Source organism: Bubalus bubalis, chromosome 13 (assembly GCF_019923935.1).
Source record: "Bubalus bubalis isolate 160015118507 breed Murrah chromosome 13, NDDB_SH_1, whole genome shotgun sequence".
Taxonomy (NCBI): domain Eukaryota; kingdom Metazoa; phylum Chordata; class Mammalia; order Artiodactyla; family Bovidae; genus Bubalus; species Bubalus bubalis.
The window spans coordinates 18502970-18522102 of record NC_059169.1 but is presented as its reverse complement, the minus strand read 5'-3'; the positions used below and the strand labels follow the sequence as shown (position 1 = coordinate 18522102).

At 41.5% G+C, this 19133-nt stretch overlaps 1 protein-coding gene across 3 annotated transcripts in view; it reads left to right on the top strand.

Annotated features, from left to right (window-relative positions):
• The window catches only part of LOC123464828 (ATP-binding cassette sub-family C member 4-like), a 293559-nt gene that overhangs the window by 16089 nt on the left and 258337 nt on the right, over window positions 1-19133 (top strand). For all 3 annotated transcript variants that reach the window (XM_045162458.1, XM_045162459.1, XM_045162460.1), the window contains exons 4-8: window positions 9080-9304; window positions 13163-13252; window positions 14298-14461; window positions 17486-17632; window positions 18247-18372. In XM_045162458.1, the coding sequence (XP_045018393.1) occupies window positions 9080-9304; window positions 13163-13252; window positions 14298-14461; window positions 17486-17632; window positions 18247-18372 (752 nt within the window). The remainder of the gene's footprint in view (window positions 1-9079; window positions 9305-13162; window positions 13253-14297; window positions 14462-17485; window positions 17633-18246; window positions 18373-19133) is intronic.

Here is a 19133-nt window from a genome sequence, read left to right as displayed (position 1 = left end):
AACTCGGGTAAAAAGTCTTTGTGATCACTGTAATTCCTGCAGATCAAGTCTGCAGCCATTCCAGGCTCAGATGCCATGACAGTGCAAGATTGGAGGTTAGCAGACACTTACATGGGGTTAGTTTCCGCATCCAGAATCTACAGGGAGAGGAATCTTCTCCACCCTAATCAGTTGAACCTAAACCAGTTTCTGGAGGCTGGGTCTTGGGTGTCAGTGTGCACTTAACCCCTCCCAGGTGATGCTAAGGTGTGGTCAGGATGAAGACCAGTGTGTAAGAGACGAGTGAAGGCTAATATGTCTAGAATCCTGATGGTTATGATTTCCGCAAGTTCACTGCTTTTCCTCCTTATCTTTGGATTTTTCTCAACTCTACATTTTGTCACCTTTCACCCAGTTCTAAAGATTCTGTCTATTGGTTTTTTCCTACAGGCCCATTCTTTTCTATTTATATGTCTCAGTCAAGCATTTGGTAAAACTTTATAGCTTGTTTCTATTTTTATGTCTTTTTTCCCCATGAATGAGATATGAGGAAGTTGCCTGAGAAATGTTTCAAGTGCATTAACATGGAGAAGGAATTCTACCCATTCAGAAGTTCTAGCATCTAAGCTAACCCTGTAAGAAGTTACCCTAAGAAGCAAAAGGTGGGGCCCAATGTCAGGTGCTTTCATGAGGCTTAATACTAAAGACTCTACCAATGAATGTCTACTTCGAGCTTCCCTGGCAGTCTACTGATTAAGACTCCATGTCCCCGGTGCAGATGCCAGGGTGTTTTTTTTTAACTAATTTATTTATTTTAATTGGAAACTAATTGCTTTACAATATTGTGGTGGTTTTGCCAAACATTGACATGAATCAGCCATGGGTGTACATGTGTTCCCCCATCCAGAACCCCCCTCCTATCCCTCCTACCTTCCTTCCTACCCCATCCTTCTTGGTTGTCCCAGAGCACCAGCTTTGGGTGCTCTGCTTCATGCATCGAACTTGCACTGCTCATCTGTTTTACATATGGTAATATATATGTTTCAATGCTATGCTCTCATATCGTCCTGCCTTCTCCTTCTCCCACATAGTCCAAAAATCTCTTCTTTACATCTGTATCTTTTTTGCTGTCTTGCATATAGGGTTGTCGTTACTGTCTTTCTAAATTCCATATATATGCATTAATATACTGTACTGGTATTTCTCTTTCTGACTTACTTCATTCTGTATAATAGGCTCCAGTTTTATTTACCTCATTAGAACTGACACAAACACATTCTTTTTTTATAGCTGAGTAATATTCTGTTGTGTATATATACCACAACTTCCTTATCCATTCATCTGCTGATGGACATCTAGGTTGCTTCCATGTCTAGCTATTGTAAACAGTGCTGTAATGAACATTGGGGGTACATGTGTCTCTTCCAATTCTGGCTTCCTCAGTGTATATACGCAGCAGTGGTATTGGTGGGTCATATGGCAATTCTATTTCCAGTTTTTTTTTAAGGAATCTCCACACTGTTCTCCATAGTAGATGCCAAGGTTTTTGATCCCTGATCAGAGAACTAAGATTCTGCATGGCACATTGTATGCCCAAAATAAAAAGTCTGCGTCAGAGACTCAGACTCTCAGATTATCCTGAATAATGGATGTGGTGGTATTAAATTCAGTTCTTTTAAAGATACTTTATGATTTCAGATTTGTGAAGAATTCTTGTGAAAGAATAAGACTATATGCTCAATTGGTTTGTGAAAGAATATACATGTGGTCATAGATTGATGTCGAAGAGGAAGGCTTTAAGGGGGCAGTGTTTGACCTAGTTCCTGCTTATCAAGGGGATGCTACCCCGCGTCCAAGGTCAGGGGCGGCAGCCGAGAGTGCCAGGCTGTGACAGTGCAGAAGCAGCTGAGAGGAGCTACCCCATGCACAAGGCCAGGGGCGGCGGCTGGGAGAAGCAACCCCACATCCAAGGAGCCGTGGCTGTGCGGGCGCAGGAAGGCCTAGAGTAGTTATTACACGTTCAAGGTCAAGAGGGGCAGTAGTGAGGAGATATCCCTCATCCAAGGTAGGGAGCAGCAGCTGCACTTTGCTGGAGCAGCCGTGAAGAGATTCCCCATGTCCAAGGTAAGAGAAATCCAAGTAAGATGGTAGGTGTTGCAAGAGGGCATCAGAGGGCAGACACACTGAAACCATAATCGCAGAAAGCTAGTCAATCTAATCACACCAGGACCACAGCCTTGTCTAACTCCATGAAACTAAGCCATGCCCATGGGGCCACCCAAGACTGGCGGGTCATGGTGGAGAGGGCTGACAGAATGTGGTCCACTGGAGAGGGAATGGCAAACCACTTAAGTATTCTTGCCTTGAGAACCCCATGAACAGTATGAAAAGGCAAAGTGATAGGATACTGAAAGAGGAACTCCCCAGGTCAGTAGGTGCCCAATATGCTACTGGAAATCAGTGGAGAAATAACTACAGAAAGAATGAAGGGATGGAGCCAAAGCAAAAATAATATCCTGTTGTGGATGTGACTGGTGATAGAAGAAAGGTCCCATGTTGTAAAGACCAATATTTCATACGAACCTGGAATGTCAGGTCCATGAATCAAGGCAAACTGGAATTGGTCAAACAAGAGATGGCAAGAGTGAATGTCAACATTCTAGGAATCAGTGAACTGAAATGGACTGGAATGGGTGAAGTTAACTCAGAAGACCATTGTATCTACTACTGCAGGCAGGAATCCCTTAGAAGAAATGGAGTAGCCATTATGGTCAACAAAAGAGTCGGAAATGCAGTACTTGGATACAGTCTCAAAAATGACAGAATGATCTCTGCTCCTTTCCAAGGCAAACCATTCAATATCACAGTAATCCAAGTCTATGTCCCAACCATAACCCTGAAGAAGCTAAAGCTGAACGGTATTATGAAGACCTACAAGACCTTCTAGAACTAACACCCAAAACAGATGTCCTTCTCATTAGAGGGGACTGGAATGCAAAAGTAGGAAGTCAAGAAATACCTGGAGTAACAGGCAGATTTGGCCTTGGTATATGGAATGAAGCAGGCAAAGACTAATAGAGTTTTGACAAGAAAATGCACTGGTCATAGCAAACACCCTCTTCCAACAACACAAGTGAAGACTCTACACATCGACTTCACCAGATGGTCAACACCCAAATCAGATTGATTATATTCTTTGTAGCCAAAGATGGAGAAGCTCTATACAGTCAACAAAAACAAGACTGGGACCTGACTGTGGCTCAGATCATGAACTCCTTATTGCCAAATTTAGACTTAAATTGAAGAAAGTAGGGAAAACCACTAGACCATTCAGGTATGACCTAAGTCAAATCCCTTATGATTATCCAGTGGAAGTGAGAAATAGATTTAAGGGACTATATCTGATAGACAGAGTGCCTGATGAAATATAGACAGAGGTTTGTGACACTGTACAGGAGACAGGGATCAAGACCATCCCCATGGAAAAGAAATGCAAAAAAGCAAAATGGCTGTCTGGGGAGGCCTTAGAAATAGCTGTGAAAAGAAGAGAAGCGAAAAGCAAAGGAGAAAAGGAAAGATATAAGCATCTGAATGCAGAGTTCCAAAGACTAGCAAGAGAGATAAGAAAGCCTTCCTCAGCAATCAATGCAAAGAAATAGAGGAAAATAACAGAATGGGAAAGACTAGAGATCTCTTCAAGAAAATTAGAGATACCAAGGGAATATTTCATGCAAAGATGGGCTCAATAAAGGACAGAAATGGTATGGATCTAACAGAAGCAGCAGATATTAAGAAGAGGTGGCAAGAATACACAGAAGAACTACACAAAAAAGATCTTCATGACCAATATAAGCACGATGGTGTGATCACTCACCTAGAGCCAGACATCCTGGAATGTGAAGTCAAGTGGGCCTTAGAAAGCATCACTACGAACAAAGCTAGTGGAGAAGATGGAATTCCAGTTGAGCTATTTTAAATCCTGAAAGATGATGCTGTGAAAGTGCTGCACTCAATATGCCAGCAAATTTGGTAAACTCAGCAGTGGCCACAGGACTGCAAAAAATCAGTCTACATTCCAATCCTAATGAAAGGCAATGGCAAAGAATGCTCAAACTACCACACAATTGCACTCATCTCACACGCTAGTAAAGTAATGCTCAAAATTCTCCAAGCCAGGCTTCAGCAATACGTGAACCGTGAACTTCCAGATGTTCAATCTGGTTTTAGAAAAGGCAGAGGAACCAGAGATCAAATTGCCAACACCCACTGGATCATGGAAAAAAGGAAGAGAGTTCCAGAAAAAGATCGATTTCTGCTTTATTGACTATGCCAAAGCCTTTGACTGTGTGGATCACAATAAACTGTGGAAAATTCTGAAAGAGATGGGAATACCAAACCATCTGACCCTCCTCTTGAGAAACCTATATGCAGGTCAGGAATCAACAGTTAGAACTGGACATGGAACAACAGACTGGTTCTAAATAGGAAAAGGAGTATGTCGAGGCTGTATATTGTCACCCTGCTTATTTAACTTATATGCAGAGTACATCATAAAAAATGCTGAGCTGGAAGAATCACAAGCTGGAATCAAGATTGCTGGGAGAAATATCAATAACCTCAGATATGCAGATGAAACCACCCTTATGGTGGAAAATGAAGAGGAACTCAAAAGCCTCTTGATGAAAGTGAAAGTGGAGAGTGAAAAAGTTGGCTTAAATCTCAACATTCAGAAAACGAAGATCATGGCATCTGGTCCCATCACTTCATGGGAAATAGATGGGGAAACAGTGGAAACAGTGCCAGACTTTTTTTTTCTGGGCTCCAAAATCACTGCAGATGATGACTGCAGCCATGAAATTAAAAGACACTTACTTCTTGGAAGGAAAGTTATGACCAACCTAGATAGCATAGCAGAGACATTACTTTGCCAACAAAGGTCCGTCTAGTCAAGGCTATGGTTTTTCCAGTGGTCATGCGAGTTGGACTGTGAAGAAATCAGAGTGCTGAAGAATTGATGCTTTTGAATTTTGGTATTGGATAAGACTCTTGAGAGTCCCGTGGACTGCAAGGAGATCCAACCAGTCTGTTCTGAAGGAGATCAATCCTTGAATTTCTTTGGAAGGAATGATGTTAAAGCTGAAACTCCAGTACTTTGGCTACCTCATGGGAAGAGTTGACTCATTTGAAAAGACTCTGATGCTGGGAGGCATTGGGGTCAGGACCCGAAGGGGATGACAGAGGATTAGATGGCTTGATGGCATCACTGACTTGATGGAAGTGAGTCTGAGTAAACTCCGATAGTTGGTGATGGATAGGGAGGCCTGGTGTGCTGCAATTCATGGGGTCGCAAAGAGTTGGACACCACTGAGCAACTAAACTAACTGAACTGAACTGCTTATTAAGAGTATTTTAATTTGGTTAGTTTCATGGTTGATAGGATAAGTCAATGGCACCCCACTCCCATGGACAGAAGAGCCTGTTAGGCTGCAGTCTTTGGGGTCGCTAAGAATCAGACTTGACTGAGCGACTTCATTTTCACTTTTCACTTCATGCATTGGAGAAGGAAATGGCAACCCACTCCAGTGTTCTTGCCTGGAGAGTCCCAGGGAGGGGGGAGCCTGGTGGGCTGCCATTTATGGGGTCACACAGAGTTGGACCCGACTGAAGCAACTTAGCAGCAGCAGCAGCGTGGTTGTTAATGAATATTTTCTCAGTTGTCTTCTCTCTTATTAGTTGAAGGTGAGAATCGGGAATGTGCAGATGAGAGGTGGTGTGTGCTCACACCTGTGTACACGTGGTGGGGTTAAGTCCTGGGAATGCTGCCACCAGTGTCTGTGTCCCCAGCCACAGCCACTCCTTGCCTCTCTGAGAGACTCTCCAAGGCAAACAGAGTCTTCTGAAATTGGGCCTTTCCTTGGGATTCACACCAGTATTTGATTTGGAGATAATACTTGGAACGGAGCATTGAGCATATGTAGGAGCTAATCTTCTGGTAGTTGGAAAAACTTTTGCCTGGTTTGCCTCAGCCAGTTTTACCAAATGCCAGAAATGGAAATATTCACATATTACAAATGCTGCTGATAGCTGTCCTGTTAAATTACTCTTCATCTCTAACCTTTCCTTGTGCGTGGAGGGGACAGATTTACTCAGTCTACCTTTGAGGGCCGTAATCACTTCTGCCCTATGTGTTCTGGAAGCTTGCAAGGATCATATTTAATGTGTGTATTCTTATTCTCTATATGTACTTTTGGGTTTTGTTTTCACAATTTTGTGCTATTCACTATTTTGCTTTCTATTTTTTTTTTTTTGAGAGAAATTACTGGAAAATTGTTCTTTGCTTGCTGTTATTTTTCATATGGAGTATAATATCAATTTTCTGTTTTCAATAGTTGCAACTTATGCCAGAATGGAAATTCCGTGTATGTTATACTTTTTATCACTTTTCTGAATTACCATGACTGCTCCTTGTTAGAGGAAAACTTGTGCATTTGTACTCAGTCACTCAGTTGTGTCTGATTCTTTGTGACCCCAAGGACTGTAGCCCGCCAGGCTCCTCTTTCCATGGGATTCTCCAGGCAAGAATACTGGAGTGGGTTGCCATTTCCTCCTCTAGAGGATCTTCCCAACTTAGGGATCAAACCTGCGTCTCCTGTGTCTCCTGCATTGAGATGAATTCATTATCATTGAGCCAGTGGAGGAAGTCCCAAAATAGTGCTTAAGAATAACAAATGACTTTCCTCCCAAATTACATCAGATCAAAGTAAAAGGTCATGACTGAAACCTTTATTATCTTTTGAAAATTTCTATTCCAAAGAAAGAAAAATCATTATCAAGAAAAAAAAAAACAAAAAAGAATTGACAGATGAGTGGAAGGTATGGGCCCTAAACTGGCATTATACCTTAATGAGGCTTTTTGATAAACTGTTTTTTTTTTTTAATATTTATTTATTTGTCTGTGCTGGGATTTAGTTACCACATGTGGGATCTAGTTCCCCGACCAGGGATCTAACCCAGGTCCGTTGCACTGGGAGTGTGGAATCTTAGCCACCGGGCCACCAGGGAAGTCCCACAACTGGGTTATTAAATATTGTTTCTCAGCAAAGAAAAAACCAGATATGTTTAGGTGGTAGTGATCTGCCTTTATTTACTTTTTTTTGCTGGATTTGTTGCACTTAACCATATTCTCTTTGGTGAGTGATGTTACTCTTATTTCTGCTGTAATTACAAGGATGTTAGGCTCAAATGGAGAGCTGAGTAAAAGGCAACGGTGATTTCCAAAAAGAATCATAAATTTCAGGAAATTTGGGGATGGCAGATATTCCTGCTGGGCTTCTGGTGGTTTGTGGCTGCAGCACTGCACTGCCCTTGGCGACACCTGGGCTGGGACTGCCCATGTGTACAGTTTGACATTTTTGCTTCTCTGTGTGGCCTCCACATTTCCATCTCAGGAAACTCTATAAACAGTGTGTTTGACAATCTGCTCCATGGGGGTCTCTTCCAAGAGGTCTCTGTGCCTCTTGGGATGGATGACAGGTCACGGTGGAAATGTATCAGAACTGATCGTGTTACTGCGGTCTGATCATCTTACTTATACTTCTTCAGCTAAGTAGTGTTCTCTTTATTCTGTATAGTAGATGAAAATTTCCCTGACTTCATGGAAGGAGAGGCAGTTGGTGTAGCCTGTGAAGGTGTGTGTGTGTGCATGCGTGTGTGCATGTGTGTAGAACAAGACGAGAATGCTGAGGTTTAATGAGACACCCATATGAGGCATGGGGACACCTTTTGATAAATATCCTGATGAGGCACTAGTTGGCTAAGAAAATGCTTAGATTTTTTGTTGTTTGGTGTTATGGATTCTCCTTCCCTTCCTCTTGTATGTGGCTTCCTCAGCTTCAGACAGATAGAAGAGAGCTGTGAAAGCAAACTTGTCAGTTGCTTATCCTGTCTGTGTTAGTAAGGTGGGATTGCCAAAAAGAAAAAGCCCTGTTCCTGAAAGACTTTCAAACTTTTAACATTTTGTCTTTTATGAAGTCTGTGTAGGAAATGATGTTGAGGGTGGAGATGTTTACTTTAGGTGCATGATTTTCATTCATTGAGTGGTTTTCCTTGGTGGTGAAGGAAGGGAACCTGGGGAAAAGGAGACCTTCAAGGGGTGACTAGAGAGAGGAAGTAAGTTGTGGGGTAAAGTGGCTGTTTGGCAGGGTAGGTAGGTGTTGCTGTTTCTTGGCCTTTTTCTTTGAGAATAAACTTGCTTCCCTAAGTCTTATTCAGGGTAGAAGCCTCAGTGCACCTTGTGTCAATTGGTTTAGCCTTGGGGAAGGGAGGACTGGGAACATTTCTTCCAAACCACCAACTGCAGTGGATGGTGGATGGAGAACCACGGAAGACATCATTTTTTAGCTTGGTCTCCACCATGTTTAATTTTTTACTCCAAGGAACATTCTGACTTCTAGAGGGTAGAGACATAGTGAGGCAGTGCTCTCAGGAGCTGAGAGCCTGCAGAGCTGCCAAGCCTGATTTCTTTGTGGTGTTCCAACTGAAGCTGGTTTCCTTTCTCTTGATCTACAGACATGTGGAGTTTGGGATGGAAAGGGGTGGGTGTTTGTGCCAGGGTATCGGTTCATCAAGATTCCTGAAGAAGGTGATGAAACCATGTCTCCCATATGTGAACCAGGTTGACTTTCTTTTGGGCTGGGACATTGAGAGGACAGGGGACAGGGGTAGGCTGCCAGCAGTCTAATTCATATGGAAGCAGATTTCTTCTTCTTCTTCTGCCACCTTTTTCTTTATTCATCTTAAGGCTCACTTGTATTGTGCCAAATGACTTCTAAAGCACTGGTTGTGATATTTACACTGAGTATCCACAGTGTATTAGGCATAAGGGACTAAGGCTTTACTATCTTTGAATGTAAAATTTTGCCATAAGGTTAAACTGTTGCCTGCTTGTCTTATAGGAGATAGTGGATCTGCATATTTTTCTTTTAAATTAGCCATGAATGTAGCATTTTGTCAAAATGTATTTTTAACCTGCTAATGCTAAAAGTAAATCTTGTATTAAGAAAAACTGACATTTCTAATTAAGGCTTTTCTTTTCTTTTAGGAAGGCACCAGAGTAGTCCAACCTATATTTTTGGGGAAAATGATTAGTTATGTTGAAAACTACGATCCCACTGATTCTGCCGCTTTGCACAAAGCCTACGGCTACGCGGCAGGGCTGAGCGCCTGTATGCTCCTGTGGGCCGTTCTGCACCACTTGTGCTTCTACCACATGCAGCGTGTGGGGATGAGGCTGAGAGTAGCCGTGTGCCATATGATCTACCGCAAGGTGAGTGTCGCTCGGTACCACGTGTGTACCTCCCTTGGAGCATCAGGGACATTTAGGGAAGGTTCTCTGTAAACTAAAAATTACATAATTGGGATTGTTTACACCTTCCTAGAGAAGCTTGCTATTTGCATCAAGCCAAGTGTGTTGTTGTTGAAGTAAACTTTACCAATAAATAATGAAAAAATTTCTTTTGAGATCACGTGAGGGCTGCCCTTGTTAACTTTTAGCCATAGGCTGTGGCATAATACCCACGAAATTTGTAGTATTAAATTAATATTAAATTATATTTTTAAAATATTAAATTAATATTTAAAAATAAGCATCAAAAGTATCAAGCTGATTTTCAGTGTCTTCATGCTTAGATCCCATAGTGCTGTTTATAGAAAATTGTTCTTGTTGTTCATTAAAACCTTAATTTACATCAGATATTTATTTAAAAGGGAACTAAGGAGATTGGATCTATAAAACTATATCTAGAAGCAGATAATGTATTTGAGAAAGGGAATGATTATAATTTTAAAAGACCCTTCTAATTATATTCAATATAGTTATGTTAATTAGAGAAAATATAAAGAGAATTCATGCCAAATATAGACTCACTATATTCTATGGATGTGGTTGTTGTTAATGATATTAAAGAAAATAGTAGGGATTTTGAGATAAAACTTGAAATTTTACACTGTTTCATTCTAGAGAGAATTTGTTGCTCTTCATTTAAGCTACTTTAATACAATATTTCCTTTTATCTTTAGTATGCATCATAGCACTTTTAATTAGAACTGATTTAATGTGTTCACCAATTTTGTACTGAGGAATGCCAGGAAATTATTTCACAGTTTACCCTGGTCTAAACTAGTATAAAAGGAATAAGGATTTCAGGTATCTTTACAAAGGTATTGCCACAGATATATAAGTGTCAAGAGCTGAAGGGTTCTGTTTAAATTTGACCTTGGATACCTCTTTGCCTCAGACCGTTTGCTTTAAAAAAAATCCTTATTTGACTGTATTGTAGCCTTGAAATTTTCCAAGAGAGTAGATCTTAAATGTTCTCACAATATGTAAAATAGGAGAACTATATTAGGTAGTGGATATTTTAAGTGGTTTTACTATAGTAATCATTTCCCAATGTGTATTTATATAAAAGCATCATGTGGTAACCTTAAACATATGAAATTTTTATTAATAAATATAGCCCTCATTGAAAGATAAACCCAAACAACTTAAATTTAAAATATTGCTTCTTTTACCTGGTTGCTACTTATCTAGAACTTCCATTTCTTCGGAATACTTCTGTCAGCAGAAAGTGAGATGTCGTCTCATCTTTCCTTGAGCAGAGTCTTGTACATCCCGGGACTGAGTGAACCTGGAGACCTCACTGTCTTGTTTGGCAGCAGCATCTGAGTTGGTTTCCTTCTGGGTGATGTGGAAATCTCAGCAGTGCCCACACATTCCAGTCAGGGTCTTCATTGCCGTTCAACATCATCTTTGTTATTCTGTTGCATCTTTAACCATTTAGGAGGTGGATAATCAAGATTTTCCCACCAATTGGCTAAATGTTTGTCTTTTAAGATCATGCTTAACTCTCATGTGAGTGATAGTCGCTCAGTTGTGTCCGACACTTTGTGACCCCTCGGACCATAGCCTGCCAGGCTCCTCTGTCCATGGGTTTCTCCAGGCAAGAATACTAGAGTGGGTTGCCATTTCCTTCTCCATAACTCTCATAATAAATATGAAACTTTACCAGAACTGCATTGTGAAAGCTTTAAGTTAGGTGTGAGGTGATGGTTTAGTCAAAGCTCACTCTTTGCTGCACAGGTGAGCCATTGTCCACTTGTTTTTCTTCCTCTTCCCTCTAACACTTTGAAATCTTGCCTTTTGGAAATGTGATCTGACCTGGCACGTTGGCTTATGTGAATGTAACCGTCTCCCGAGATGTTCATTTGCTGCCTTAATTATACCCAAAAGATGGTTCCTATATGAAGTCAGAAATTATGGGGATCACACCATAGACATAATCTGAAATTCCAGAAATATGGTAAAGACAGATTTCCTTGTGCACAGCCTTGCATCTAGACTCCTCCTGTTGTAGAAACAAGACATTCCTTTTCAGGTTACAGGTGGACTGATTCCCTAGGACCCAAAAACTGGTGCGACAAAGCAGCTCTGAAAGGCCCCTCTGAATGTTTGTGGTTCATCTTGGGCCCCACCTCCTGATCCCTGGTCCTGGGAAGAAACCAGGTCGAGTGTTAGAAATGGAGTGGCTGCTAAGCTCGTAGCTGTAGTTTGTCTACACCATGGATCCCAGGCTGGGGCAGGTCTCCAGGGGATCTCTAAGGCTGCACATCTGCCACTCCTAACATGGCCCATTCAGCGTTTTCATGCCCTTTTCAGCTGAAATTTGAATGATCCTGTGGGAGGTTCCATAAATACAAATGACCTGCCATTTATTTATTAATACATTGTCACAACTTTGGTAAAGTTACTTTTGGCTTTTGATCATGGATCTTTTTTTTTATTATTATTTTGGGGAAATATACACTGCATAAAGTGTCCTATTTTCACTCCTTTTCAATGCAGCATTTAGTGACATTAGGTACATTCACATTGTTGGTGGCCATCACCATAATTCATCTCTGAAACTTTTTGTTTTTCCCAAACTGAACCTCTGCACCTATTAAACACTAACTCCCCAACCCCTGTCCCCTTACCCAGCACTGTTCTTCTTCTCTCTGTGAATTTGACTATTGTAGGTACCTCTCTTAAGTGGAATTATACAGCATTTGTCATTTTGTGTGTGTGTGGCTTATGTCCTGTAGCACAATATCTGCAACGTTCATCCATGTTATAGCAGGTGTCAGAATTTAATTCCTTTTTAAGACAGAATAATATTACATTATAGGTCTATACAACATTCTGTGTATTCTCTCACCTGTCAATGGACAGTTGTTTCCACCTTTTAGCTATTGTGAACATAGATGCTCTGAATATGAGTTAAATTGTCTGTTCAAGTTTGCATTTTTAGCTTTTCTTGAGTATATCACTAGTAGTATAATTTCTGTATTGTATGATAATTTCATGTTTAATTTTTGAGGAACTTCCATATTCTCTTCCATTGTGGTTGTATCATTTTACATTCTCACTTGATCATGGGTTTTCTTCTTTAACTTGAGGAGTAAACTAAGCATTTTTATAAAGTATGACATTGTGTTTGGATCAGTGGCTCCAGTTGGTGGTCTGTTGAAGCAGCTCCTGGTGTTTCTTCAGTTTCCTCAAATCTCTAGGGCATTTTTCTTACTAAATAAATAAAGGGATTGTGTAACACGGGTTGTGGTTTTTGTAAGTCAGCAGACTGGCGTTAAGAATACAGTTTCCTCACAGGAACAGTGTTTTGAATATTATACTTGCTCATTTCAGAATGAACCAACTAAGCCTGAAGTGTTTAAATATTGTCACCCACAGAATTAATGATTGAGTCCAGATTTATAGTCCAAGTCTCCAAATTTCCTTCCTTAAATTTGCCTTTCTTCTCTCATCTAATTTGGCTCAAAATTACTTAGTTGTCTCTTAAGTGTAAACCTACACCCTTTACCCTTCAAACAGGTCCAAGTTCACTGAAATAGGGCGGGGATTTTGCTTCTACCTCCTGCTCGTCCCTTTGCCGTCCTTGCTGGAGGGGCTGCTGCCACACTCAGGAGTTAGAGGCTGAACAAGGGTCCCTAGAGCCGTGCTGTCAGGGGTCATCCTGCTCCTGCTGACACCATTCAAGACCCCTGGAACACATGCTCCATTGTGTTATGTTCTAAGATGAGTTGGTATCACCTTAGGAATCCAGATCTCTGTCTCCCTCTCTGATTTCAGGCCCTTCGCCTGAGTAGCTCGGCCATGGGGAAGACCACCACAGGCCAGATAGTCAACCTGCTGTCCAACGATGTGAACAGGTTTGACCAGGTGAGCTGCCCCTGAGGGATCCTCTTCCATTTCCCATCCTTCTCACTGGGTTCAGCTTATTGGGATGAGAGGTGCCAGGGTTTGGTGTCAGCCAGGATTCCATTGAGGATGTAAGACAAAGGTTGTATTTATCCAACTTTCATTTCTCTGTGTGCAACTTTGATGTAATTATATGTATTGTTCTGTAAATTAGAGTTTTCTTTTTCTAATAATAAATAGGCAGCAGTGTTCTTGCTCAGGTTTGGTAGTGTCCCTAGGGGTCCTCCTGGCTTGGCCCTCCTTGGCATGTGGTGTGGCTGTTGCTGAACTGTCTTCCTCCTCCTCTGGATGTTGAAGGCCTGGTGGGAGGGATTGTTCTTTCCCCTGCATCCTGTTCAAGTGCCTGCTGCATAGGGAACCTGCGAAGAATAATGACAAGTCCGTGGTCCCCAGCAAGACACAACCACCTCTCTACCGTCCCCTCCACAGTCTTTTTTCCACTGACCTTTCGCATAGATCACATTACCCAGGGCCTTGTAGCTGTTGGTCAGATCTGTGTTGCACTAGATACTTCTCTTTCAAGTATTCATTCATCAAACATGAAGTGAGGCCTCTGCTCACTTTCAGGGATGAGCAAAGCTTAGTTTTTGCCCTATAGAAGCCACAGCCTATCAGGGAGCTAATACACAAATAATTACTGGAGAAAGTGGTAGGTACCATAATATAGGCTTTCCGGGGATGCCATGGTTCCCCAGAGGAAATGGGGGCTAAACTCTGGAACAGAGAGCATTTGGGGAAGCCCTGAGCTCATCTGTGTTGTGCACAAGATCCACATCTTCAGTGCTGCTGGTCTGATTCTCCTGGGACATCCCTGAAGCCAGCCCTGTGCTGCCCCTGAAAGGCATTATCTGGGGTGGACACTTGGATTTCTGCTTTAGCAGGTTTAAAACCTACTGAGATCATTTCTGTTTAGGTTCCTTTTGTTCCTTCAGAGCATATTGTTTCCATACTGTATCCTTATTGGTTTTTACACCATTGTAAGAAGGCTTTGTCTTTCTCTCTTAAGGTAACAATGTTCTTGCACTATCTGTGTGTGGGGCCACTGCAGACTATCACAGTGACTACCCTGCTCTGGATGGAAATAGGAATATCGTGTCTTGCTGGAATGGTGGTTCTCATTATTCTTCTGCTTTTGCAAAGCTGCTTTGGGATGTTGTTTTCATCACTCCGGTAAGAGAAACACTGGTTTTAAAAATTGATAATCTGTAGGTTTTATTCCTAGCTTTTTAAGGAATCTCCATATTATCTTCCATAGTGGCTGTATCAATTTACATTCCCACCAACAGTGCAAGAGTGTTCCCCTTTCTCCACACCCTCTGCAGCATTTATTGTTTATAGACTTTTTGATGAGGGCCATTCTGAGTTTTGAATTGCATTTCTCTAATAATGAGCAATGTTGAGCATCTTTTCACGTGTTTGTTAGCCATCTGTATGTTTCCTTTGGAGAAATGTCTGTTTAGGTCTTTTCCCCATGTTTTGATTGGGTTGTTTGTTTTTCTGGTATTGAGTTCTATGAAGTGCTTGTATATTTTGGAAATTAATCCTTTGTCAGTTGTTTCATTTGCTATTATTTCTCCCATTTTGAGGGTTGTCTTTTCACCTTGCCTATAGTTTCCTTTGCTGTGCAAAAGTTTTTAAGTTTAATCAGGTCCCTCTTGCTTACTTTTGTTTTTATTTCCATTACTCTAGGAGGTGGGTCAGAGAAGATCTTGCTTATATTTATGTCATCGAATGTTAGGCCTATGTTTTCCTCTAAGAGTTTTTATAGTTTCTGATCTTACATTTAGGTCTTTAATCCATTTTGAGTTTATCTTTGTGTATGGTGTTATGACCCAGCCATCCCACTCCTAGACATAAACGCTGAGGAAACCAAAATCGAAACAGACACATGTATCCCATTGTTTATTGCAGCACTATTTACAATAGCTAGAACATGGAAGCAACCTAGATGTCCATTAACAGATGAATGGATAAAGAAGCTGTGGTATATATACACAATGGAATATTACTCAGCCATAAAAAGAAATACCTTTGAGTCAGTTCTAATAAGGTGGATGAACCTAGAACCTATTATACAGAGTGGAGTAAGTCAGAAAGAGAAAGATAAATATCATATCTAATGCATATATATGGAATCTAGAAAAATGGTACTGAAAAATGTACCTACAGGGCAGCAGTGGAGAAATAGACATAGAGAATACACTCGTGGTCATGGGGAGAGGGGAGGAGAGGGTGAGATGTATGGAGAGGGTAACATGGAAACTTACATTACCATATATAAAATAGATAGCCAACAGGAATTTGTTGTATGGCTAAGAAACTCAAACAGGGGCTCTGGATCAACCTAGAGGGTGGAATGGGGAGGGAGATGAGAGGCAAGTTCAAAAGGGAGGGGATATATGTATACCTATGGCTGATTCAGGTTGAGGTTTGACAGAAAACAACAAAATTCTGTAAAGCAATTATCTTTCAATAAAAAGATAAAAAACATTCAATAATATGTAATTAACATCATAGTTGCTTGATGCTTTTGTTCAAAAACAAGACCAACACCTTCTCTAGTCTCTTCTTTGTGTGGGTTGTAGACCCTTCAGACTTAGCCAGTGGAGGCTCCAACTTTATGCTGAAGGCCCGTTTGAAACAGGAACAGTGAAGGCATTCACTGGCTCCTCTTGGCACCGTATCATAATAAGTAGTGTCCTTCAGCAGAATTTGCCCATGTCCATGGTATTTCAGTTCAGTTCAGTTCAGTTCAGTTCAGTCACTCAGTTGTGTCCGACTCTTTGTGACGCCATGAATCACAGCACACCAGGCCTCCCTGTCCATCACCAACTCCCGGAGTTCACTCCGACCCACATCCATTGAGTCAGTGATGCCATCCAGCCATCTCATCCTCTGTCGTCCCCTTCTCCTCCTGCCCCCAATCCCTCCCAGCATCAGAGTCTTTTCCAATGAGTCAACCCTTCGCATGAGGTGGCCAAAGTACTGGAGTTTCAGCTTCAGCATCATTCCCTCCAAAGAAATCCCAGGGCTGATCTCCTTCAGAATGCACTGGTTGGATCTCCTTGCAGTCCAAGGGACTCTCAAGAGTCTTCTCCAACACCACAGTTCAAAAGCATCAATTCTTCAGTGCTCTGCTTTCTTCACAGTCCAACTCGTACATCCATACATGACCACTGGAAAAACCATAGCCTTGACTAGACGGACATTTGTTGGCAAAGTAATGTCTCTGCTTTTGAATATGCTATCTAGGTTGGTCATAACTTTCCTTTCAAAGAGTAAGCATCTTTTAATTTCATGGCTGCAGTCACCATCTGCAGTGATTTTAGAGCCCCCCCCCCCCAAATAAAGTCTTACACTGTTTCCACGGTTTCCCCATCTATTTCCCATGAAATGATGGGACCAGATGCCATGATCTTCGTTTTCTGAATGTTGAGCTTTAACTTTTTCACTCTCCACTTTCACTTTCATCAAGAGGCTTTTTAGTTCCCCTTCACTTTCTGCCATAGGACTTCCCCAGTGGCTCAGATGGTAAACTGTCTGTCTACAATGCAGGAGACCTGGGTTCGATCCCTGGGTTGGGAAGATTCCCTGGAGAAGGAAATGTCAACCCACTCCAGTACTCTTGCCTAGAAAATCCTGTGGATGGAGGAGTCTGGTACAGGCTACTGCCCATGGTGTCACAAAGAGTTGGACATGACTGAGCGACTTCACTTTCACTTTCACTTTCTGCCATAAGGGTGGTGTCATCTGCATATCTGAGATTACTGATATTTCTCCCGGCAATCTTGATTCCAGCTTGTGCTTCTTCCAACCCAGCATTTTTCATGATGTACTCTGCATATAAGTTAAATAAGCAGGGTGACAATATACAGTGTTGCCGTACTCCTTTTCCTATTTGGAACCAGTCTCTTGTTCCATGTCCAGTTCTAATTGTTGCTTCCTGACCTGCATATAGGTTTCTCAAGAGGCAGGTCAGGTGCTCTGGTATTCCCATCTCTTTAAGGATTTTCCACAATTTATTGTGATCCACATAGTCAAAGGCTTTGGCATAGTCAGTAAAGCAGAAATAGATTTAAATATTGTTAAATAGTGATAATCTTGTAGGCCCATTTCTCACCACATATATTCATATATTTTTGTTATGCTTGTGTTGGAGCCTTTTCAGGTATTTATGTTCATGTTTCCATTAAGTTATAAGCATCCCAAGGGCCAGGCTGATCTTCATTGTGTCTTCATGAAGCCCCGCATTCACAGCAGTACATGTGATAGAAAAGTGGCTGGTGGTGAAGAGCCTTCTGGTGATGAGTTAGACCTGAAGCAGGTCCCAGAGAGTTGGAGGTGGGTGGTTGTCAGGTGATGGAGATGTTGTTCTATTTGAAGCTCATTGAGTTCTTGTGTGTGTTGTGTGTGTGCAGGTCTGTGCTTGGTATCTTTATTTGGAATTTCCTTTCCTGTCTTTGCTGTGGAGAGATGTTCCTTATCCTTCGAGGCCCTGTTCCAGTGCTACCAGTTCTCTGAAGCTCTTCTTGTTTTCCTTTCCTGGTGGAATTAACAGTCCCATCTTTTCTGCTCCCCAGAACTTCTCTCCTTTTTTTATTACAGCACAGACATTGTCTTCCTGGGTGTCTTTCTGCCTTCCCTACCTGACTGTGACCATGTTGAGCAGATAGATGATTTGTATCTGACTCATTTCAGGTCTTCCCTAGCCAAAGCTGCACATTCTCCAAGTTACTTCTTGAAATGGGCTGAATGGTTGACTTCCTAATTGAAGCCTTCTTCTCCATTTGTGCTTTGAGTAGAATCTGCCTGTGTTCTAAATGCAAAAGGGCTGTAGAGAACCATTTGCTTCCTGGCCACCACCCACCACCCCTGCTCCCATGCCCACTACTGCTGTTGCTAAGGAAAGTCGGGCTGTGGTCACTAAAGCTCATCTGTCACGTCTGTCTCCTCAGGAGTAAGACCGCAGCTCTCACAGACAACAGGATCAGGACCATGAGCGAAGTCATAACTGGGATCAGAACAATAAAAATTAATGCTAGGGAAAAGTCATTTATAGACCTTATTACCAGACTGAGAAGGTAAGTTTATATATATAGATGTCACTCCATATTTTCATGCTTTATTTTCTATTCTACTGGATGCTTTAGATGTCTTACCAAAGAAGTATTTAAGTTCACCAATACTTACTATTCACTGCATCATCCACATGTTACAGGAAGGTTAAGGAGAATGGTGGAGACGTCATTTAACCTGCTCTTCCATTTACCATATTCTCAAAGGAGAAAATACGTATGTGTCTTAGTTGTATAGAAATGAAATTCTAAGTAGTTCTGAATACCTCGAATCTCAATAAGCAATGTCTTTAGATAGTATTTGAGACAATGACATTCAAATTAAGATTGTAATTTATGTTGATGGCCCATAAATGGGGAGATTATAGAGATTGGTTTACCTATATTGAGCCAAACTATATGAATCACTATTCTTTTTTCTGAATTAATTTATTTTCTATTGAAGGATAATTGCCTTACAGAATTTTGCTGTTTTCTGTCAAGCCTCAACATGAATCAGCCATAGGTATACAAATATTCCTTCCCTTTTGAACCTCCCTCCTGTCTCTCTTTATTCTTCGTTGTTGTGATTAGTCAGTCATATCCGACTGTTTGTGACCCCATGGACTGTAGCTCACCAGGCTCCTCTATCCATGGAATTTCCCAGGCAGGAATACTAGAGGGGTTGCCATTGCTTTCTCCAGAGGATCTTCCCCACCCAGGGATTGAACCTGTGTTCCTGCATTGCAGGTGGATTCTTTACCACTAACTAATTCATGAATTACTAT